At 42.9% G+C, this 23,264-nt stretch overlaps 1 protein-coding gene across 2 annotated transcripts; it reads right to left on the bottom strand.

Moving 5' to 3' along the window:
* Positions 1 to 3,378: 3,378 nt before the first annotated feature.
* On the bottom strand, positions 3,379 to 20,742 carry HPF1 (histone PARylation factor 1). Of its 2 annotated transcripts, XM_084760054.1 has the most exons (9): positions 20,589 to 20,728; positions 18,183 to 18,262; positions 17,361 to 17,520; positions 14,636 to 14,825; positions 13,537 to 13,635; positions 9,991 to 10,141; positions 7,177 to 7,264; positions 5,404 to 5,576; positions 3,379 to 3,605 (listed from the first exon to the last, which is right to left on the bottom strand). In XM_084760054.1, exons 2-9 carry the CDS (start codon positions 18,192 to 18,194, stop codon positions 3,474 to 3,476), a joined length of 1,005 nt encoding a protein of 334 aa, XP_084616180.1. In that variant the 5' UTR covers positions 18,195 to 18,262; positions 20,589 to 20,728; the 3' UTR covers positions 3,379 to 3,473. The 2 variants fall into 2 exon arrangements, with proteins under 2 accessions (XP_084616180.1, XP_084616179.1); XM_084760053.1 differs by lacking the exon at positions 18,183 to 18,262 and having other exon boundaries at positions 20,589 to 20,742.
* Positions 20,743 to 23,264: the final 2,522 nt, after the last annotated feature.

Below are 23,264 nucleotides of genomic sequence, written 5' to 3'. Positions count from 1 at the left end.
TGTGTGGTTTGGCCTTTAATTGCACCTGTCCCAGCAGCCCTGCCTCTGCACAGCTGCACTGTGCAGTGTAAGCCAGTGCGCCTGGCACATGCAGCCTCCTTCCAGAGGATGCCCCTCACAGTGCCTCACCAGGTGACAGCTGTTTCCTCTTTTGGGCTTTGTAGACAAGGAGCCAGAAGAGGAGGAGGATATGCAGGACTGAGAATGCATGTACATTGTACTAGGAACAGGCCAGGGCCCCCAAGTGTCAACACAAAAGATTCCAGCTTAGTGTCAGTTGTTTGTATTTTAGAAGAAAAATTCCACCCTTGAACAATCCTGCCAGTGCAATACTAAGGGTATTTGTTTGTCTTTCTTTTTAAGTTTTTTTTAAAAATTCTGTTTTGGTTTAAACTGTAAGTAGGTGGCGATACCCAAGAGAGTCAGGGTTCAGATCCTCTAGAGCTGAGGTTACAGGCAGTTGCAATGTTCCTAAAGTGGACACTGAGAATGTGGCTCCTCTGTTAGGAGCAATACATACTTTTAACCTTACATGTGAGGATTTCAAGTAGGAATTGATATATATGTACATATGTGAGATTCAAATTAAAGAAAAGTCTGCCTTGAGGTATATTCCAGAAACGGGATGACATTACATAGATTTAAGTTGGACAGAGAAGAATAATCAACGGTGAAATGAGGCAACAAAAGACAACCACCAGGGAGATGAGAAGGGGAGACGTTAAGACAGGGTGATCTAACCGAAATGAGCGAGTGTCACGGAGCTCTCTGCAGCCTCGTATTCACTGATGGGTGAAGCTAGGGCTCAAAGTCGGCCGTGTGAGCATGCTGATGACACGAGTGTTCTCACAGTCGGCCGTGTGAGCATGCTGATGACACGAGTGTTCTCACAGTCGGCCGTGTGAGCATGCTGATGACACGAGTGTTCTCACAGTCGGCCGTGTGAGCATGCTGATGACACGAGTGTTCTCACAGTCGGCCGTGTGAGCATGCTGATGACACGAGTGTTCTCACAGTCGGCCGTGTGAGCATGCTGATGACACGAGTGTTCTCACAGTCGGCCGTGTGAGCATGCTGATGACACGAGTGTTTGACGAGATGGTGGCATGCAACAGTGGTAGCGGAGTGGGTCTGTTAGGCAGGAGAGAGAGTTGTGATTCTCCTGTCAGGTTTTCAGAAAAGGAGTCACAGATGATTTTAAGATGCAGGGCATAGTCATCCTGTTGGTGATGGCAGTGTTTGAGATCAGATTTTAAGGGGTAGGGTGGTGTTTTAAGGAAAATCCCATTCATTGGCTTTTACCAACGAAGACTCAGGAGCCAGATGCTGGTGTGAAAACCTGCTAGCTCAGAGAGGTAGAGAAAGCGCCCAGCCGACCTTCCTACGGACTCGAACATCCCAGAAGGAAAAAGCCTTTTCTCTGTCTCCAGGTTTAAATAACCCTTCAATTCAATGTCCTTTCTAGCTCTGCTTTTTTTTTTAAATGTCAACTGATTGCTCTCTGCCTTTTGACCCAGGGTTGACTGGTTAGCTCTTGTTTACAGAAAGCTCTTGGGTTAAAGGTATGTGCTAGGGCTGAGCCACACAAGAAACAGGCTTTTCCAGTTCACAATCTCAGGGTTCACAATGGAATCAAATACGCTGCAACAGCAGAGTGTTACAGCTTATGCTAAGTGGGGAACCTTGTAAAGGTTCAAGAGGGTGATATTTTGGACACAAGTTGAGACATAAATGAGAAAGAACTAGAACCCATGGACATGCAAATTAGCCACCTGAGGTTAAAATAACCGCAGTATGACATGGTAGCCTCTCCTCGGTTCTGAGTAGAGTTCCGGTAATTGTAAACAGTTGATGGTGCTAACATAAATACAACAGAGTTAAGGATGGATGCATGATCATAGGAACCTTGAACCATAAAGGCTGGGTGAAGCATATAGTCAGGTTGAAAAAACGGGGTTTAGAGGAAGATGGAAAGTTGGGGATAGTATTTAGGTAGCAGGATGCTCTGAACTGTGATGAAGTTTTTTGTTGGTACTGACCAGCTCCAAGTTTGTCAACCTTAGTCTAGAAAAGTGACAGAACTGAGGACTGTACACTGGACCAATAAAAATTACAGAATTATGGTGGTGTAGTTTGGAGACAGTGTCATTAAGATAGTAAGGCCAATTTGGGCTAATGTGAGGATTTTAGGTCGTTATGAAATACGTCCTTTAGTAGCATTTCATTTCCTTGGACATATTCAACATAAATGCTTGAAAGGTTAACACAGAAATTCCATCACTGGGCCCCAAGAGGTAAGATTAAGCCGGGTAACATCCAGATTGAGTCATGGTGATTCATGAATGCGTTTAGGCACTTAAAATGTGTTCTAGTCAGATGCTAGATAAATATACGTTCTTAACATGGAATATGCCTTTAGAGAAGGAAAAAGGCAAGAAAGGAAGGCTTGGTATTTATTCTACAACAGAGAGCTTGCTCTCTAATGAAAGTGTTCAGCCGCTGAAAGATGAGTTATCTCATTGCTCTTATTACTGTACTCACAGATATCCAAATTAGAATTGCCATGTATATAATTTTGTTTAGTAGGGCTAAGGGACCAAACCTAGGGCCTCACACATTTTAGCCAAGTGCTCTATGGTTGAGCATATTTTCAGCTTCACAGATAATTCGGTCATGTCTTGGCTCTGATAAGCTGGCACAGCTTCTGGAGATACAGTCCTGTTAGGCTTATAGGTGACATGGATGAAAAGCTGGCTCTTCTCTTTCATTTGTTCTTGATAAATCTAGCTGAGATTCATATTGGCCCCAGGGCATATAAAAGACCTTACAAACTATATTTTTGAGACTGTTTAATCCCTAAAGTGAATGGTTTTGGTTGGTTTGTTGTTTTATGTGTATTGGTGTTCTGTCTGTCTGTCTGTCTGATGTTTGTCAGATCCCATAGTTATAGACAGTTGTGAGCTACCATGTGGGAACTGAACATGGGTCCTCTGGAAGAACAGTCAGTGCTCTTAACTGCTGAGCCATTTCTCTCGCCCCAAGTGTTTTTAGTTTTAATTAGTCTGGTATTTCTAGTTAATAGATAGTTATTTGAATTTGGATAGGCACTGTTTTATAAACATATTAATATTGGGGAGAGTACTCAGAAAAGTACCTTGGAAACTAAAAGCACTCGGGAGGCAGAGGCAGGCGGATCGCTGTGAGTTCGAGGCCAGCCTGGTCTACAAAGTGAGTCTAGGATGGCCAAGGCTACACAGAGAAACCCTGTCTCAAAAAACCAAAAAAAAAAAAAAAAAAAAAAAAAAAAATTTCTAAAATGTTAAGAGGAGTGCCATTTACTAATTAGCATGTGAAAGAAAAAAATCATTAGAAGAGGCATATTGTGAAAGTTTTTAATAAAGTTTCCATCATGTATTTCTCTGTTCCTTAAAAACAAAGCACCCTTTACAGCACTACATCAGCAGACAGCTTACTCATCCTGCAAGCTGGTCTATGTTCTCTTTACTTCTGCTTGCCAGGTGATCTTCAATAATTTTTGCAAACTGATCCCTCTTCAACAGATTATATGCAAGAGGTAAAAGCTGGCCAGCAACTTTGTGAAAATACTGAAAAGCAAAGAGCATAACATCAAGTTAAGAAAATGACAATGGGTTGAAAAGCACTTGTGCACCTGCTGCTCTGTCCAAGAGGCAATTGTTCACCTCAAAAACAAACAAACAAACATATCTTATCAACTTTTTTTTGGTCCCCAACTACCATCAAATGCCTTTTCTCCTTAAACTATTTTCACCTGTTAAGATGTTTTTTATAGACCTTGTAATAGGTATGCCAAATAAGAGATTTCAAATCACTTTATCATTTTTTTAAAAAACAATTGTGTTTTGCTTAAGTATGTGCCACATATTTGGTGTCCAAGGAGGTCAGAAGAGAATGTCAGATCCCCTAATACTGGAATTGCAGACAGTTGTGAGCTGCTATGTGGATGCTCGAACCCAGGGCCTCTGGAAGAAAAGTGGTGCTCTTAACCACTGGGCCAACTTTCCAGCACCTCCACCCCCCAGCCCTCACCCCGTCTCTCCACCCCCTTCTCTCTCCCTTTTACTCTCAGACTCAATCTCTACCATGTAAACATTTCTTCCCAAGAGTTCAGTCTTAGGTTTACTGAATAGCTTTTACAGTATTGCTGTTACATACACATTAGTGGGAAACCCAGCAACATCACATTCTTTGGCTAAGAAATAGTAGGCATTTATTTAAGCACTTACAATATATAATGTACCAAATCTTTTCATTACACACGATTCTCACACCATTAAGCTAGATTTTTTTTTCCTTTTGCCTATTTCACATCTTAATGGAATTTACAGTTAGGTCCTCTGTGACAATGATATCATTATGTCTAACACTTTGTATACTTTTTACTGATAGCAAGCAACACAGAAGTGGTATACATACAGGGTTCTTCAGCAGTTGCATCAGTTTGTCAGGACCTACCCATAACTCAGTCAAAATAGGGGACAGGGAAGCACTGATCTGCAAACAAGCCCTCCAGATGACTGTGGTGCACACTCAAGTTAGAGAGCTACTGGCTTAGTCTTGCTCCTGAGCATGGTTTTTAAAGTGGTGGCATTCCTGTGCCCTGGGGATGTTAGTACCACAAGGGCCTCATCTCTGCCCTGCTAAAATATTTGCATTAACAATAGCCACAGTGGCTCCCAAGCGTCTGCAGTTTGTGAGTCACTGACTTAAGATGCTGGAATGGGACTGCCTCTCAGCCTGGAGAAGGTGCTCTCCCAGTGACTTACCAGAGATACAATGAGAAACCTGTATGCACACATGGAAGGCAATTTTGCAGGCAGGAAAAAAGATAAAATGGTACTGAAAAAGCCTGCCCAGCCTTATACAACTAGGGATGATAATACCATTCATAACTAAGCCTAATGGGGCTTTCCATTCTGAGGCACCTACAGTTAAAAGTAGCACTGATAGCGGCTAGTGTTCTTAAGGAACACCATGCACCACTAGCTCCAGTATTAAAATATTTGAAAATAGTACTCAAGACAAGGTAGTAGATAACAACCCCCTCCCAGCAGAAACAGAGCCAAAGGAAAGGTGTGTGTGTCCCTACATACACACCCACAAGCCTATACACCAAAAAGATGGCATATCCCTGGAATATTGATATGTACGCTGAGTTTAATATAAACTTGAGGTAACAGTTTCGCTATTCACCTTTGCCAGAATATAAGATTTCAAGCAGTTTTAGAACTTTACAAGTACTACAAAAAGTTAACTTTGAAATACAAACTGGATCCATATCTTGCCAGCATTGGAACTTGGGAATGTAAGTGCAAACTTGAGTGTGTGTATGGAGCAATGGGGAAGGGTAAAGTTTTTACTCACATGAGAGCCATAGCAAAAGAGGTCCATTCCTAATTCCAGCCCCATGCCATAATCACATTCATCATTAGCAAACTGCACAAAAGTCATCATTTCCTGAATGGGAGCAAATGCTTTTAGTCTCTCCTCATCACTCGCGGCCTCGACAATTGCCTTGCAAATTCTCTTAAGGTCAGCTGGAAGAAATTGATGATGTAAAGACATCAAATACAAAGTCACACAAACATTAATAGTAGATTTTAAGTAGGGCCTTCCTTTTCCTAACTCAACTGATACCATCTTATTAGCCTGCCATGCTGTAATTCAGAATGTCAGTCATGTTACTTCTGGCTCAAGTGAAGCCAGAACTCCCAGTCCTTCCCAGATACTGATTACCTCTGCCTTCAGGGAACAGACTAGACATATCAGTGTGGGAGAGAAAATTACAGGACGACTGCATACATAACTCACATTTTTATAGTAACCACTGTGAAAAAGAGGGCTGGTGATAGGGCCCAGTCAGTGGGTTGGAGGCGCCCGTACACAGGCCTGGCCATCTGAGTTGATCACGAGATCCCATGAGGCAGCATGAGACCAACTCGCAAGAGTTACCTTAGACGTTCATATGCACTCCAGGTCATGTGTTGAGCCCTTTCTCGCACTCCCCCGCCCTCCCACCCTGCCCACCACACCCAAACTAAAAATAGAAGAAACTAAAGATGTTTAACTCAATACTACTTATACGGCGCTATTTCAACATATAATCAATATACCTAACAAAATTTTAAACACTTAATGTCATTTGTCAGTGGCACTAGCTGCATGTGAAATGTTCAGGAGTTATAGGACACCTCAGCCAGAGTCAGTTGCCCCCTACAAATTTCTAGAGCAATAGAAAAGCTATATAGTAAATAGGATTAAATACAAATTGTCACACAATATGCCCCAACTTACTGGCTGGATACACCACATAAAAACCCTAAAGACTGATAATTCCTAAGACTTGCTTAGTCCTGAGGAGCAGCTGGCCATTATATGAGGTGGGGCATTTGCTTCCTTGAGGAGGTACTAATTTGGATTCTCTTTAAATTTATACCCATAGAAACAAAAATATAAAGAGTGCCAGTAGGGGTGCTCAGAGTAAAGAGACAGCAACACATGACTTTCAACAGAGAAGGTTTGGGTACTTGATGTGGTACTGTGTGAAATAGTATTGTAGCTGTAAGGAAACTAGAATGTTCTCAAAGAACTTGTGCTTTGTGACTCTGGCCTAGTGCTCACTCTTCAATCATTACCGTGTCAAAAGTTCTAACGCAGGCTAGAAGAAATCATCTGAGCAATGAGTTAAAAAACCTCACATCCTTTTGTTTGTTTGTTTTGTGTTTGTTTCTTTGAGACAGGGTAGTCTTGGCTGTCCTGAATTGGCTTTGTAGACCAGGCAGGCCTCTGCCTCCCAAGGGCCAGGATTAAAGGCTTGTGGCACCATGCCTGGCTATCCCTCCCATTCTTAAAAGTGTTCACCTTGCTTGGAGCATGATGTGACATCATACTAAGTACTTTATATCCTTTCCCATTCCAGATACCCAATGAAATGGACATCACTGCCTATTCTGCAGATGAAAAAGATAAAGTTTAGTGACACTAGCTTGCTCAAAACCAAGCTATGAGTGCAATTTTTACTCACATAAGTCTACCTGAAGCCTGAGATTGCTCTTAACAACTATTTCCCATCACAAGAGGAAGCTTTCTCCATGTGTACAGACATACATGCACATGTTTACACATGGAACACATTACCGTCTGTTTCAGGGAGCTCTCTGTAGCCAACATCGTTTTTATCTACAGGAACAACCAAGCCTGCACCATGAAAAGTCTTTGTCACAACCTAAATTCAAGAAGAAAAAACCAAATCACCAAAAACCACAAAATGAGACCTTGTGAACAGACCCAAAAGAACAGAAGACCTACCTCCTGACCTCAACACACATAAACCCTGGGTATTTTCACAACAGAGCAGCCATGGACATTATCTCAGTAAATCTGGATCTTGGGGAGATTCTATTTCTTTAAAATCAGAAGTCAAGCATTTGAAGTAATTATAAGATAAAGCAAATGGATTAAATTAATACTAGTCATTTACAAGTTTGTCTTGACATGGCAGGAACAACCAGTACTGGTAGAGGAGGCAAGTCAGAATAGCAGTCCTCTCTAGGCAGAAAGCATGGAGACTGGGCCTGAAAGGACGATGGGATAGTGTGGAGTTTGTGGGAAAATGACAGAACTCACTGATACTGCCAAAGCCAGATTCCCGGTTTTGGCATGAGAAACTTTGGCTCATTAATAAACTCCCACATTCATCATTAGCAAACTGCACAAAAGTCATCATTTCCTGAATGGGAGCAAATGCAGGATAGTTCTAAATAGTGCCTTGATGGACAAACCGCATGGCTAGTTTAGTTTTAATCATTCATGTGCAAGATGATAACAGGCCCAGCTGCAGAAGCCCACAGTTATAAACCTTCCAATTAACATTCGTTTAGCATTACTTTCTATTCTTTTTCTTTAGTTCTGCTACTTTTTTTTTTATTTAAGTATTATCTCAGGCTGACTTGAAATTATTTCAACCTTTTCATTGTATGTGCGTGAGTGTTTTGCTGGGATGTTATGCCTGGTGCCTGGGGAGGCCAGAAAGGGCATCAGATTTGCTGGAGGTAGTTAGAGATGGCAGTAGTGAACTTCCATGTGGGTCCTGGGAGTCAAACCCTGGTCCTCTGGAAGAGCAAACAGTGTTCTTAACTGCTAAGCCATCTCTCCAGCCCTTGGCTTGAATTTTTTATTTTCTTGCTCAGTGCTGGGGTTACAAATATGCACCAATGTATACTTGGTCTTGGTACTTTCAATATTCCACTTGTGTAGTCTAGTGAAAGCTTCCAAGAAAGAAGAAAAATACAGTCTAAATATGTTCTCCACTTTTAAAGTTTTTACCTAGGCCTAGGGACGTTAAAAGTTACTTCACCTCACTTTCCTTTAGCCCTCCCTCCACTTATTTCATCACCTTTTGCTAAGCTATCCCCAAAAACAAAATATTCAAAAGGAATTTTCAAACACTGATCATGATTCAGGAAAAAAATTACAGCCTTATCATTTTAATCTTCACATCAGATTATCTTATGTTTGGCTTTCACTCTTAAATGTGAAGACAAAACTAAGATACTAGAGGAAATGCAAACTTTCTTCCATTCTATACAGATTTCTTGTAGGGCAAATATGACTGACACAGACTTTAAAAGTGCTACAAGGTGCTACCAATGTGAAAATAGTGCTGCACAATATAATGCTGTATAACACTGTAACATAGTAAAATTCAGACTCTGCTAATCTGCTAGGACAAAGTCACTAACATACCATTCGAGCTGAATTTTTCAGAAATAGTAAAGCATGAATTAAATAAAGAGCTCACTGTAACAGTAAAAATTATATACAGATTAAAAAGAACTGTCAACATAGGAGAAAAATCATAATTCTCTTATAAATGGTTTTCCTTGTATTTGTATTAGTAGCTGTCTTTTAATGAGAAATATAGAGTTGGAAGGAGTCAGAATAAGCACAGCATGACATTTAAGTTTCAATCATATTTGTAGATGGGGAAAGCATTATGAAAGTCTCTGAACTAATTAGCAGAAAAAACAAGGGTCTTCTCAAAGAACATGCTGACCATTGCATCCCAAAGCTCACCTAGTCAAAACACCCTCAGAATATGTAATAGCAAGGTAAGGTGCATTTTCCTTTCTCCTAATAAGTTTTCCTTGAGAACCAGAAAGGCAAAAGAGTACAAAATGTTAAATACTACTGTAACTAATGTTAAAATATAAGTCTTTAGAAACGATTTCTGTTCTCTCAGTGTCTGGTCTTTAGTGGCAGTGCTTGACCTTTGCCTCTGAATAAGGTCAGAGAATGAAGCAGGTCATAAGGACACTAAGATATTTGCACAGTGCCAGCGCATCCAGAAGTAACAAGGACTTCGTGTGGCTTAGCATGTGCAGAGAGCACAGCTCCAGAAGACAGCAGTGAAAGGCTGGAGGAGAACACCAGCTCTCACTCACCCAGTGCTTATGAGGAATGCCCGTAAAACCAACATTCTTTCACATATCTATTGACTTACTGTGACATTCATAACTGAAAAACCCAAAGCACCCCAAACCTGAGCATTGCTTGCTCTTTTATAAAACACTTCCTCACACTGCAGGCACTAGAAAACGCTGATAGGGTCAGGGAGGAATCAGGAGAAAATGAGCAGGTCCTAACCCATAATGTTTCTTACCTAGACCATCTTTGAGGTCTTTGTTAAGTCACTCAGAAGTATAAAACACCACCCATAAAATACCCTGCACTGAAATGAGACCTTAGCCATCAGAAAATGAGGTGCACTAATCAAGCCCAAAGCTGCTCTGATTTACCTTTAGACAATGGCCAATACAGCAAGCTTATGAGGCGAGGATGAGTTATGCAACCACAGGCACAGGTTCCAGTTAGAGGCCTCAGCCTGCAGGGGTGACCTGAGCCCTGCTCCAGTGCTACCCAGGAGCCCCTGCGGTAGCCAGGTGGACCTACCTTCTTGTCTCTCTGTCTCATCTTAGTGCTCTTCTGGTCCAGTGAGTAGCCCAGTTTCCTGGCTGCTTCTGTGAGTTTTTCGTCTATGTCTTTCAAAATGCTAGCTTTCTTTCTATCTGTTACTTCCTTAAGTTTTTTCATCAAGAATAATCTGGAAAAGAAGTGAAAGCCCTTGTTATACGGCTAGCCTCTATTCAGCACAGAGGTCAAGGAGCTGAGATAAAAACGCCAAGTTCTCTGCAGTCCTTCTCTCCAAAGCCCTCAGAGGTTGACTCAAACAAGGAAGAAGCCGCCAGCTGCAGACACAGCTAACGTTTCTATATTGGGCATCTTCATTGTAAACACTGGAGGGAAAACAATCAAAAAGAAGAGCCTGAGTTCTAAGTCTTGCTGCTGGAAACTGAGATATGGCAAGTGCCTTGGAGAGGACTGGCTCGAGGGGAAACACAAGTGTGCTGTCACAAAGGGGGTTTTTACGTTAAAAACACCCACCCTGGTAGCAGAGCCCTGGAATAAACTGACTTCTATTTGCAACCTACATTAGGGATTTGCAGTAGTTATTTAGACTAATAATTCATGGTGCAGGATTAGCTGTTCATGTAGATAAAAATGATTTGGGCTACAGAGAGCTCCCTGAAACGGATGGCAATGTGTTCCATGTATAAACATGTGCATGCATGTAATTCTTCACTCGTCTTTACATATCAGGAAACTGAGGTACAAAGGATAGTAAGGATGGACCACATATGGAGACCCAAACCATAAAACTCAGCTCTCCTTGTTGCAGCACAGGTGCTTAATTTAACATCATGGGACTGTATAGCAAGAGCTGTATTAACCATTAGATCTGATCCTGTCCAAAGTATGAATGAATCCTATCCTCAAACCCTCTCAAGGAGGCTGGGAGACCCCACGTACACTTAGACACACTCACACATACACTGCTGCTTCGCAAAAACACTTCCTTCTGTTATCCCGAGTAAGGTGTTGCACAGCCTCCAAGGCCCTGTATCTGTCAAGCGCTTGAGATCATTTCTGTACCACTCTAAGCTACTATCAGCTTCAACACTGCTAAGTGATGTTTAAGACATGCAATGTGCAAACTGAAGCAGTGATCACAACATTCTGTTAGACCCACTGGAATGCCTACAGGTCCAAATAAAGCATTACTCATGCGTGCTTTATAGATGGTTATTTGGAACATACTGGTTCACTAAGTTATGTAAATCTTCCAAATGTTGAAACTGCTCATTACACCGAGTTCATCCCATTATGCAACATGAAAAACATCACATTCATGACTATTCTGAGCAAGTTCTAGTGAAAAGCTGTCAAGCTCACCATGGTGGTTCCTTGCATTTCTCATTTTTGCTAAGCCTTCAATTTTATCAATGACACCAAATATAATTGACCATTCCTTTGGTTTGATAAAATGTCTGCTCCCAAGAACTTGTGCCCAAATAAAGTCTACGTCAGTCACTCCCTCTCAGCAAAAGTAGGTGAAAGTTCAACTCACAACTCATAGTAGTTCAATGTGCAGATGTGCTTGCTACCTATCTCCCATTTCATCGTACACAATGTTCAGCTGCACTGCCCTGCAGGGATCTAATGCATGTGGAGACGTGCACCACCGACGTCTTTAAGCACACCTGCTCATGCTGAGCGATGAACAAAGCAAGACTGCTCACTTAGAGAGCATCAGCACACTGGCCCTCACAAAGGTGCCAACCACACTACCCAGCACAGCCTTTGTGCCACTGGTACACAAACTAACAGAAACACAGAACCCCTGTATTACTACACTGTATGTAAGGTGGTATGGACTGCCACAGGTCCATCGGTTCAAAAATCACTGTAGCATTTAGTTTTAGGGAAGGAAAGAAAGATAAAACGTCATTCCTGCTGTCTAAAGATTAAAAATTTTGAGTCTAGATTATTTTCCACATGCATTAGAAAGGGAAAAATAGACTTACTCTATTCTGTTATTTGCCCTCTTCACAACAGGTGGAATAGCGGCATTTATAATATGCAAGTGTTTTAAATTTACCTTATCTTCCTTATTGCTAGATGTGGTATTCTGTAATTTGTTTTTGTAACAATTTATAATGATAATGTCCTGAGTTTGGTCCCCAGCACTAAAAATTTTAAAAGAGATACATTTATATGCTAAGGTGCTTCTAAGGTGACTTATGGCGCATCTACTAGGGAACACACCTTGTAAATCACAGCCCTGCCCTCATGGGCTTCCATGCCAGCACAAGAGAGACAACATCCAGTAAGCAACTATAATCTCTAATACAGGAAATGGCAATTTAAGGTGAGTGATGAGTCTTAAGGGTTTAGAAGAATGGTACCAAGGCCAGGGCTATAACTTAAATAGTCGGCACTTGCCTAGGATGCTCATGGCCCTGGGGTCAAAACCGAAACAACAACAAAAAAAACCAACCCCAGGGAGAAAAAGAACCTACACCAATTACAAATCCCAGGCAAATGTCACCTAGGACTCCAAAGTCTTCCAAGAGAAAGAACAGAATGTGGCTATCCTCAGGTATTCCAGTGAGCATAGCACAGAACTGCGGTCACTTAGGGTTGACTTGGTTTGAATTCTTTAATAATAAATTGTACTTATCAGTCACAGGGATACAGCTCTTTAGAGTCATACAAAAAGGCCTATTTCAAGTGACAAAGATTATCTTGTTGAATTACAACATAAACCGCATACCTACCAAGGAATGTCTTCAAATCATGCCTGGCCGATGCCAGTTGGTTTGTTCAGCTGGATTCTGACCCCTTCCTACATGAATAATTGATGCATTTCCCATGCTGTTTTTTAACTGATTCCACATGGGACCTGGCTTATCCCCAGCAGAAGCAACTCTCTCAAGGCTGAAGGAAGGGTGGGAAGGAGTGGCCATGCTTCTGCATTCCCACTTCATGCAAGCTAGAACAGCTGTAGAGGAGACTTTACCACCTCAGCCTTAGCCTTAGCTTCATGGAGCTGAGTGGCAGAGGGCAGAGCAGTGACCTTTCCGGTACAACTACAGATCAATGATATGGCCCTGGGGCTGCTTGACAGAGAGAGCAGTCTGGCTCCCAACTTCTTGGTAACAGCATAGATGAACGCCATGGATGAGACAGTAGTCATCCAACTGCTACCCCTGGAGGCTCAGTGTGTTCTAGCAGCCCTCCAGCCCCCCCCCCCCCCAAGGATTCTGGAAACACTCCTGAAAACTGTACCTCAGCATGAGCATCTGAGATTACGATTAAGCATTACTCACATTTTTTGCACTGTAGGGGATAAACTGGGGGGTGAGGAGGGTGAGGGAGGAGGGGGGTTGACATGCTAAGAACATGCTCTGCCACATGTTCAGAGCTCAGCCCAGGTTCAGCAATATGTCCATTAAGTAAGCAGTTACATAAGTATTGGAAGACAAGCAGCAGGAGTGAGCTCTAGGCATCTGCAGCGTTGAAGTCACCACAGTCCTACTTGGTAACGTGTCATAGACATGCAAACAAAGAACTGAGAGAATTGAAAGGACAGCTTACTTGATGGCAGCAAACACGTTATCTCCATTTTGAATAATTATACAATTTTTCTTTGCTTCATTTGTACCCACATATACAGGAAGTTCATCAGGAGAATCCCTGTTTTAGCAAAAGATAATAAATGTTTAGTTATCCATAATTTATAATGCCAACAAGCAGAAAAATAGGTTTATAGACAAATTCTTACCTGTAAAAAGAAAAACTTGCTAGGTTTAAGCTCCCAGTATCTTCAGACTGTCTACAACAAATTTATATCAGAATCTAAAGCTAAGGTTCTTAGTGCCTAATTAAACGGGAAAGTCTGTCAAAGGAATATTATAAACAACCGCAGATGACTTTCATGTTGGAATATATTTTTTTTTAAAGCAAGGACAGAAAAGTGGAGTAAAAGCAAAAAGGACAGGTCAGACCATAAAACACAAAGAATCTACTATGTATACATCCAACCCTTTTATTTTAAAATCAAAGGAACCAGTAGAGAGAGGTTAAGATTCTTGGCTAAGTTTCTAGAAGTCAGTGTCAAAGCCAGGAACAGAAGCCATCTGACCCCATTCCCAGCCCATGGGTTTCTGCACAGCAGCCACCTGCTAGCCACACCTCATCTGTTTGACTTTACAGCACAGCACTCCCGCTGCAAGGGGACAAGCTGTTTCTCACACTACCTTATCTGCTAACGTTTGGCAGTATCTGCAGGCATTAGCTTAATTCTCACAATATTCCTACCAAATATGTGCTAAAGGGAAGCTGAGTGGCAGAAAGTCACCCACGGGCATACTGTCATCAGGACCAGCCTGCTAGCCCTCTCGTGCCTGGAAGTGCATCGTTGAGGTCAAACAGCTGGTCTGCATTATCCCACTTGAGCTGCAAAGAAGCTCTTCTGAACCCAGAAGAAAAACAAACTTTATATTCAAAGAGCAAAAGCAACCAGGGAAGCTTGGTGCAGGCTGAAGAGGTGAAAGGAAGCCAGAATAACAGACAGACGAAAACAGACAGACAGACCATGGAGGCATGGGGAAGAGGAAGGCGAGCCTTTCACTGAGAGGGCTGCGGGGCAAGGCTATGAAGACTCATTAATAGCAGAGAAGAGAAGATCCTTTACCTGAAATATCCCATGTGGTATTGCGTTTTATTATCTCCAATAACAATGGTCTGGAACTCAGGAGGATCATAGTAAAACCTCCAGTGAAGATTACAGTTCAAGCCTGTGGATTTTTTCTTCATTTTATGTTTCCCAGCAAGGATGTCATAAGGACCCACTAACCGAAGTCCGAGGCTTGTGGCAAGTGCATCTGTAAGGAAAATACACTTACTTAGGCAACACTTTCTAGAGGCAAACAGCAAATAATGCCTTTACCACGATGACTGTTTTCCTTCCCTCCCACCAACCTCTTTGGAGACAAGGTCTCAGTATTAGCCCTGGCTATGCTAGAACTTTGTGTAGACTGGGCTAGCCTTTAAATCAGAGATCCACCTGATCTGTGCTGGTATTAAAGGTGAGAACCATGCCCCAGCTTTAAAGGATTTTTTTCTTCTTTTCCCTTTTTTTTTTTTTTTAAGACAGTGTTTCTCTACACGGCCCTAGCTATTATGGAACTCACTGTGTAGACCAGGCTGGCCTCAAACTCAGAAATCCAGCTGCCTCTGCCTCCCCATTCTAATGATTCTTAAGCAGTTGTTTTAAAGTCTGTAAAAATCTTTTCACTCAATGGAAAGGGAATCAGTTGAACAGAAATGTGACACTAACTTTAGATGTTCCCCTTAAATTCACAACTGCATCAGCTTCCCACTTCAAACACGCCTGCCTCTATGTAGCCCTCGCCAAGCGGCTCTGCGTGCTTTCAGGCACAAGAGCCACACACTTACCTTGCTCACTGCCATCTGCTATAGCAACAAACTTACAGAGAAAGGAGGAGACAACACAGGTGAAGGATAGAAAAAAAATTCCTTTCCTTCAGCTGTCACTCCAGGTTCTTTTGTCTTTCACATAATCTGTGAACCCTAACCCTCAATGATGCCATCTTTTTTTCCCCACATGCCACAGGGGCAGAGTAAGAAAACCACAATGTAAAAGTAATTTTGTTCTCCTGGTGCAACTGTTGTCTGGGAGGCTAACTGCCTCCTCCTGCTAACCTAGGCCTAGAATGTTGTCAGCCTCTGAGACTTACAGCTTAGTAAGCTCACCCTTGTTCTTTCTGAGCTCTGGGCTGGCTGGCTCAACTCAGCTGTTCTGGCTCAAACTCTTTTCCCAGCTGACTTATTTAATCTGGCTTCTCTCTTGGCCTGGAATTGCTCTGCTTGGACTCAAACTAACTCAGCCATCTGCTCTAATCTTCTGACTTCTTTTCATTTTTTGGCTCATTCCGTCTTCACCTGAGTTCTCTCTCTGCAACCCATCTCTCTATTACTGTCTTGGTAAAACTGCCTCTTAAGTAGCTTCCTTTTCCGCTCTCTTCTCGTGAGAGTTGGGCATATCCTATTCTGTCAAATTTTCTGTAATTCATCACCTTTTCTGCCACTCAGTTAGACATCACTTTCAAACATGGATGCTTTCTTCTACAAACTAACTTTCCCTGTGTTTAGGATTAAAGGCGTGTATCACCACGCCTGGACCTAAGTTTTTCTTTACCTGATACTTGCTTTATACCAGGCTGGCCTTGAACTCAGATCTGTTAGCCTGCTGTCTCCTAGATAAAGGAGTGTTTGTATTCTAGCCGGATCACACAGGCCTAGAAGATCTTGGGTGTGACCTCTTGCCAGAACAGCCACGTTCTGAATTAACATTCCTCTACACCACAAAGCCAGGAAGGCTGTGCAGCAACTTACACCTTCAGAGTGCCTGCAGCGCCCCCTCAGTTCAGTAAACACTCTTGAAGAAAACTCTTAGTTTACCAAGTCCGCAGGACAAGTGTGTAGAAGGAAAATGTCAATACACACAACTGCTCATCTTCCTTCACACTTCAAAGGAACGTAACGTCCCGAAACTGCTTGCCTTTGCCAATAGGGGACAGCAGCATACTATATATAGCATTACGGAGCGGATGCGGCATTATAGTTTGTATATGACACTAAACCAAAATGGCTCGGGTACTGATAGCATGGTCCCCAGCTGGTAACATTACTGTGACTGACCAGTAGTGGGTCAATGACCTGGAAGGGTTCATGCCATCCTAGGACTCCTGCTCCCTAATGTTCTTTGCTTCCTGTGTGGCATGAGGCGAGCATCTTCTGACACATATCACAGGCCTCAAAGCATTAGAGTCAAGTAAACATGGTCAGAAACCTTTACTATCATGACTCAACCCTGCCCTCCTAGGGGACTGTTTACTTAGGTCATGGCCATGAAAACTGGTGAACATAAATACTCACTTGTCTCTATGACTACGCCTCTCTCACCAGAAAGAACTATGGGAATGTTATTTTGTCTTCTCTTTCTTAAGATGGTCTCCCTGTGTAGCCCAGGCTACTAGTGATACTCTCAAACCAGTATCTTTTTTTTTTTTAAAGAATTTTATTTCATGTATATAGTGCTCTGCCTGCATGTACACCTGCAGACAAGAAGAGGGCACCAGATCTCATTACAGATGGTTGTGAGCCACCATGTGGTTGCTGGGAATTGAACTCCGGACCTCTAGGAGAGCAGCCAGTGCTCTTAACCTCTGAGCCATCTCTCCAGCCCCTAAACCAGTATTTTAACTGCTGAGAGTATAACGGGCTCAGATCACCAGATGTGGCTGAATCTCTCTCTATGAGCTGTTGCTCTCCTTCCTCTAGTTTCCTGTCAACCTTTCCAGTCACAGGGGCAGAAAAATGCTGGATGAACTCACCAGCTGGCTTTTCAGGATCAAGTTCTTCACAGAACTTCCAGAAATGATAGAAATCTTCAGGCAGGGAAAGCTTATAAAGATTTTCGACTTCTTTGCGAAGGTCACTGGAGACATCAGCTTCGGAGGATTTACTTTTCTTCACATCGACTGTCTTTTCACACTGAAACAGGCATGCACAGCTTTAGTTTGCCAAAAGTAACCTCAGCAACTCTCCTTGCATATTAATATTGCTTACTGTTGGTCAGTTTCCGGGAGCTACGCACATTTCTCTAAAGATTTGCTTTTATTATTGTGAAGTGAGCGTGTGCTGTTTGTCCGTGCTGGGGCACTGGGTACCCTGGAGCTGGAGTTCTGTGAGATTGAGGCTGCCCAACATAACAGGACCTGAGCCTGGGTCCTCTGCATGCCCACTGCAGACTCTTAACTGTTCCACTTTAGCAAAAGGTAGAAACCAGACAGACAAAACAATAACAAAAGCATGTGCTAATGATATTTAAGTAAAATGCCAGGTTTCTTTTGTACAAAGTAGAAATGGTTTATATGGTGGTCAGGAAATACCCACACAAAGCATGGCTTTAAGTGTGCTTCTTGGTAATAACAGAAACACACACACACACACACACACACATACACACATGAAAAAAAAATTTTAACTTTCAGAAAGGCACAAAGGTTTTTATTCTATTCTGGGAACAAGATGTCATCACGTCATCAGGATTTTTCTTTAGACTCAAACACACCAGAAGCAAATTATCAGAAGTAACTGGATACAAAGGGATTTATCAGATAAAAGCTGTTTCTGCCAGGTACTGGGGCACACACCTGTAATATCATTACTCCTTAACCAGAGCACTCACGGGGATTGCCTGGGCAAAGCCATCATGGATACACAGTGAAACCATCTTTGAAAACAAACAAGAAGAAGTACAATGGCACATATGTGTATGAAGAAGCCAGAATGAAACCAATTATTTTGTATTCTAACCTAAAACATTAATAAAGAAAAAAAGGCTGTTTGTATAGGAGTCCAAACATAGTTAGATCTGAACTACTTACCACAATCATTACTAACCATCCATTTAAAACCAAATACCTTCCTTTTGACACTCCAAAAAGAGAGGGGAGACGTAGAGTTAAGGATCAATAGTCTCTAATGCAATGAGAGTAAATCCTGAGCTGAAACCACTTATTTAAGAAAAGGCTTTGCAACGCCAAGACTTGCTTAGTCTTGAGTCCTGTAGCACTGCCAGCAGGAAAATGGACACACAAGGCTTTCGAACAATGGAGTACACCTAATAAATGAAAGGGAAGCACAGTACGACAGCATGGCTCCATCTCAGTACAATATTCCGATTAAGTCCTCAGGATTAGTTGTGTGGTGGTTTTCATATGGATGGCAACCACGGCCTCATAAATTTGAATACGTGGTTACCACAGAGTGGCACTAATTGAAAGGGTTAGGAATGGTGGCCTTGTTGGAGGAAGTGTGTCACCAGGGATGTACTCTGAGGTGTCAAAAATCCCCATTCCAGGCCCAGGGTCCGTCCCTCCCTGTTGCCTTCAGATCCAGCACCTCTCCAGCATCATGTCTGCCCCCTCGCTGCCATGCTGCCAGCCATGAGGATAACGGACTGAACCTCTGAAAACTATGAGCCAGCCCCAATTAAACGGTTTCTTCGATTAGAGTTACCGTGGTCATGGCGTCTCTTCACAGCAGTAGAATATTGATTAAGACAAGACGTAGCATAAAAGCTGTTTTAGGAAACAATAAACCATAAAAGAAGGCAAGGAAAACTCAAAGTTCAGGGTGACAGCTAAAGTCTAGAAGCAGCAAGAAAAGTTTAGGTAAAAAGCATAAGGCACCTACATGGGTAGATGCAGAGCTGGGGGTAGTTCTTTTTTTTTTTTATTTTTATTTTCAAAGCTATTTTTTAATTTTAAAAATTTCATGCAATGTATTTTGGTCATATTTCCTCCTCCCCCAGCTCCAGTGAGCTGCAGGGACTGAACTCAAGTCATCAGGGAGGAGGTAAGCACCACTGCTCAGGTTGGCCTTGAATTTGCACTATAGCTGAGGACGACACAACTTTTGGTCCCATTGCCTGTCTGACAAGTGCTGGGATTACAAGTCGGTGCTAACACTCTGGCTTTTGGGTTGACACTTAACTTGGTTTCCAGCTGTCACCTAGGGCAAGTTACTTAACCCCTCTCTGCCTTGAACGCTCATCTATCTGAAGACAGTGTAGTATCTATTATCACTGTTTTTGTCTTAAATAAGGAATAGCTCAATTCCTACAATCATAGCAGATAACAGTCACTGGCTATCATTGCCAGCCAGCAACACTCTACTAGGTCATCTCTTATTTCCGGTTAAACTAGTTATTCTGCCAAAGCAGCCTGCAACACTTGAACACAGAGTGCTTCTGAATCCTCAAATCCCTAATATTTAGATTTTAAGACCATATTTTTAACTTGTAAGAAATGAAGTGAACGTAAGCATCATCCACTGACCGATAAGCCTTTAACAACAGCCTCGTGCTATCTAATTTAAAACATAGCTGGAGGAACTTTTGTTAAACGTTTGTTTCCTGTGTAATTTCTCCTATTAGCTTCTGAAGGCTTGGGGAACCCACGAACTCATGTAAAAGTTCATACTGGTCAATCTATCACTCACTCATTTGTGCTCTTGTATCTCTTACACGTCAATATCAAGGAGGTCTCTTAGTTTTCTTCTCTGCCATCAAATATTTTCAAACCTACGTTGCCTTAAATGTCCTCTTGCTGGGTGGTGGTGTTGCAATGCCTTTACTCCCAGCACCTGGGGGGGGGGGGGTGGGCAGAGGTAGGAGGATCTCTGGGTGTTCGAGGCCAGCCAGGGGTTACAAAACAAAAGTCGTCCCAGCACTTTATTTTGCACACCAGCATTAACCCCAAGCAAAACGTTGAGGGTGAAATGTAGGTTCGCGTGTGCCCCGCCGTCCTGGCAGCCCCTCTACAACTCGCGGTTCCCACTGGACCTCAGTTTCCATTAGCTGAGTAATGAGTGAACGAATGAATGAATGAATGAATGACCGGTCGGTCGGCTGCATCCCTTCGCGGGAACTGCACCCAGAGAAGCCTGCTGGGGCTGGAAAGGAACGGCTTGCCCCGGCCGTTCCCCAGCAGAGCAGTCCTCCGCTGGGCCACCGCCCACAGCATCCTGACACCCAGGCCTCCCGCCTCGCCTACCTGCGGCCCCGCCCCGCCCGGCCTGCGCTTCCCGCCACCGCCGACCATCCCGCAGCTGCTGCGCGCCCAGGCCCGCGTTCCCGAAGCTTCCGAGCGCCCACTACTGCTTCCGGGTTCAAAAGCCGCCAATCGGAGCTGCCGCTCAGCCGCGCCGATTTAGCGATCAGGCCCCGCCCTCTGGGGCGGGTAAGGGCGCCAAGGCCCCGCCCCCAGGCGTGAGGCGGCCCCGCCCCCTGAGCGCAAGAGACGCTCTGGCAGAACTCAACCTCTGAGATGAGCCAGGGCCCCGCCCACTGCCCAGCACCTGTGCTGGAATCGCTAGAGTCGGAGATAATCGAATTTGGCTCCTTTAACGAAGTACAGACTTCGTCCTTAGAAGAACTGATCTTTTGCACTCCATCCTTTTCCCTTCCTATTACACTATTATTGTCTAATATTAAGTCCGCTCTTGTCTTCTGGAAGTAAATCAATCTTTTCTATTTTTTTCCTCCTTCCATTTCACTCCTTGTATCTTCACATTCTTTCTCTATTGTCGTTTCTCTCTCCTTCACTCTTGAAAAAAATTATTATAATTTATTCACGTTACACCCAAATTGTTATCCCCTCGCTTGTATCTTGCCGTTCCCACTCTCCCTCCTTCTTCTGCCCTATTTCCCCTCCGCTAGACCCCTCTGACACGGGGACCTCCTCCCACCGTCTGACCTCAGCCTATCAGGTCTCAGCCTGATAGCCTGCTTCCTCTTCCTCTGTGCCTGCCTGGCCTCCCCACCAAGGGGAAGTGATTAAATTGGCGCCACCAGAGTTGATGTCAGAGGCAGTCTCCGCTCTCCCCACATCCGTGTACACCAAGCTAGATGGCCTGTGAGCTTCTGGGATTCTTCTGTCTTCACCTCCCTCCTCGTCTAAAAGCGCTGGGTTTGCAGCTATGAGCTACTTACTCAGCTTTACGTTTGCTCTGGGATTCGAACTCAGGTCTGGATGCTTTCATGGTAAGTGACTTACCCACTGAGCTCCAGTTTCCCACAGATTCTTATAATCTAGCTTTAAGTATAAATTGGTACATTACGAGTGCTCAATAAGAATTGCCTATCGGACTTTGGTGAGTAACAATCACCAATTTTAGTTATTCATCCTCCCGTATTTATTCTTCTGTTATTTATCCAAGACTTTCATTTATTTGTTTATGTACAGGAACTATTTTAGATATTGGGAACTACAGTTCCTGGAATAGACCTATGAATGCAACACATTCAGTGTTTCTGTAACTCACATTACAAAAGTACAAAAGTCATGCGTCTTTACTACACTTCAGTCATCCAGATATATTGCTGTAGGTCAGTTGTTGTTTTAGTTTGCTTTTTGTTGCTATGATAAAGACCATGGCCAAAAGCAACTTGGAGGGGAAACAGTTTATTGAACTTCAGTCCACTGAGGGAAGCCAAGGTAGGAATCTAAATGCAGAATTGAAGTAGCAGCCAGGGGAAAGTGCTGCTTCCAGGCTTGCTCTTTCTTTTTTTTTTTTAAAGGATTTATTTATTTTATTTATTTATACAATATTCTGCCTGAATGTGTGCCTACACACCAGACAAGGGCACCAGATGTCATTGTAGATGGCTGTGAGCCACCATGTGGTTGCTGGGAATTGAACTCAGGACTTTTGAGGCCAACTCTCCAGCCCACAGGCTTGCTCCTTATGGCTTTCCCAGATTGTGTTTTATTTTTATTTTTTTACAACCCAGAACCACTTGCCCAGTGGTAGTATCACCACTGAGGGCTGGTCCCTTCCTCACTGATCATTAATCAAAAACAAAACGAAACAAAAAAGGCCCAGAGATTTGCCCACAGGCAGTCTGGTAGAGGCATTTTCTGAATGAGGATTCCTCTTCCCAGTTGACTCGAAATTGTGTCAACTTAACACAAAACAAGGAGGACAGTCTTCCTAAAAGAAGAGTGCTCTACTCACTATATACTTGGAATACCATAAAGTCAAACAGACCTAAACTTCCAAGCACGTACTAGTATCAGCAGGAAATGACAACGGACACAACTGAGGGCGGTGTTGCAGGAAGCCAGCACAGCTGACACTGCGCACTTACTAGTTAATGATACAGGGAGCATCAAAAGCAAGCAGCTAAGAGCAGGAGCTGGGAAAACAGCCAAGGAAGCGGAAGAGGAAAACATGGGGCAACAGATTCTGCTACAATGTTCGCACGACGTGCTATCCGTTTAGTTATATCTGTCTTGTCACAGTCCTGAACTGAGCTTTGGGGGCGTCTCTTCTGAACATGTCATAAATGGCAGTATCGATAGACATGCTATTGCTCGCTAAAGCTAGAAAATGTAAGTAAAACAATGATATTTGGTGATACGTACATTGAAAAGCAGATGTTATTTTCTCAACTCCAGCGTTAAGCGCGCTGCCATTTAGACATACCCTAATGTCAAAGGTGACATCAGCACATGCTGTAAAGATTTAATTGGCTTTGTGCTTCTAGAATAAGGGAACAGTGAGCTGGACAGAGAATATTGGCTTGATTGAAAAGGGCTAAAGTAGAAATGAGAGACCTAAAAATGATTTATTTCTCTCAAAATTAATTTCCTTATAGGGTTAGAGCAAAGAGACCTTTTTTTATTGCTATGATTACAGCAGACTGGAATTTCTGCTTTTAAAATTGT

The sequence above is a fragment of the Acomys minous genome (assembly GCF_964271855.1).
Source record: "Acomys minous genome assembly, chromosome: 15".
Taxonomy (NCBI): domain Eukaryota; kingdom Metazoa; phylum Chordata; class Mammalia; order Rodentia; family Muridae; genus Acomys; species Acomys minous.
Note: the sequence above shows the minus strand (reverse complement) of the source record. Positions and strands in the feature narration are given on the sequence as shown.

Coding starts and splice junctions, on each gene's coding strand:
- HPF1 (XM_084760053.1), bottom strand. CDS start 20,636: ATGGTCGGCGGTGGCGGGAAGCGCAGGCCGGGCGGGGCGGGGCCGCAG. Junction 5,577..7,176: donor AGAGCTCCCTGAAACAGACG/GTAATGTGTTCC, acceptor AATTTCTTCCAG/CTGACCTTAAGAGAATTTGC. Junction 3,606..5,403: donor TCTTTTGCTATGGCTCTCAT/GTGAGTAAAAAC, acceptor TTTGCTTTTCAG/TATTTTCACAAAGTTGCTGG.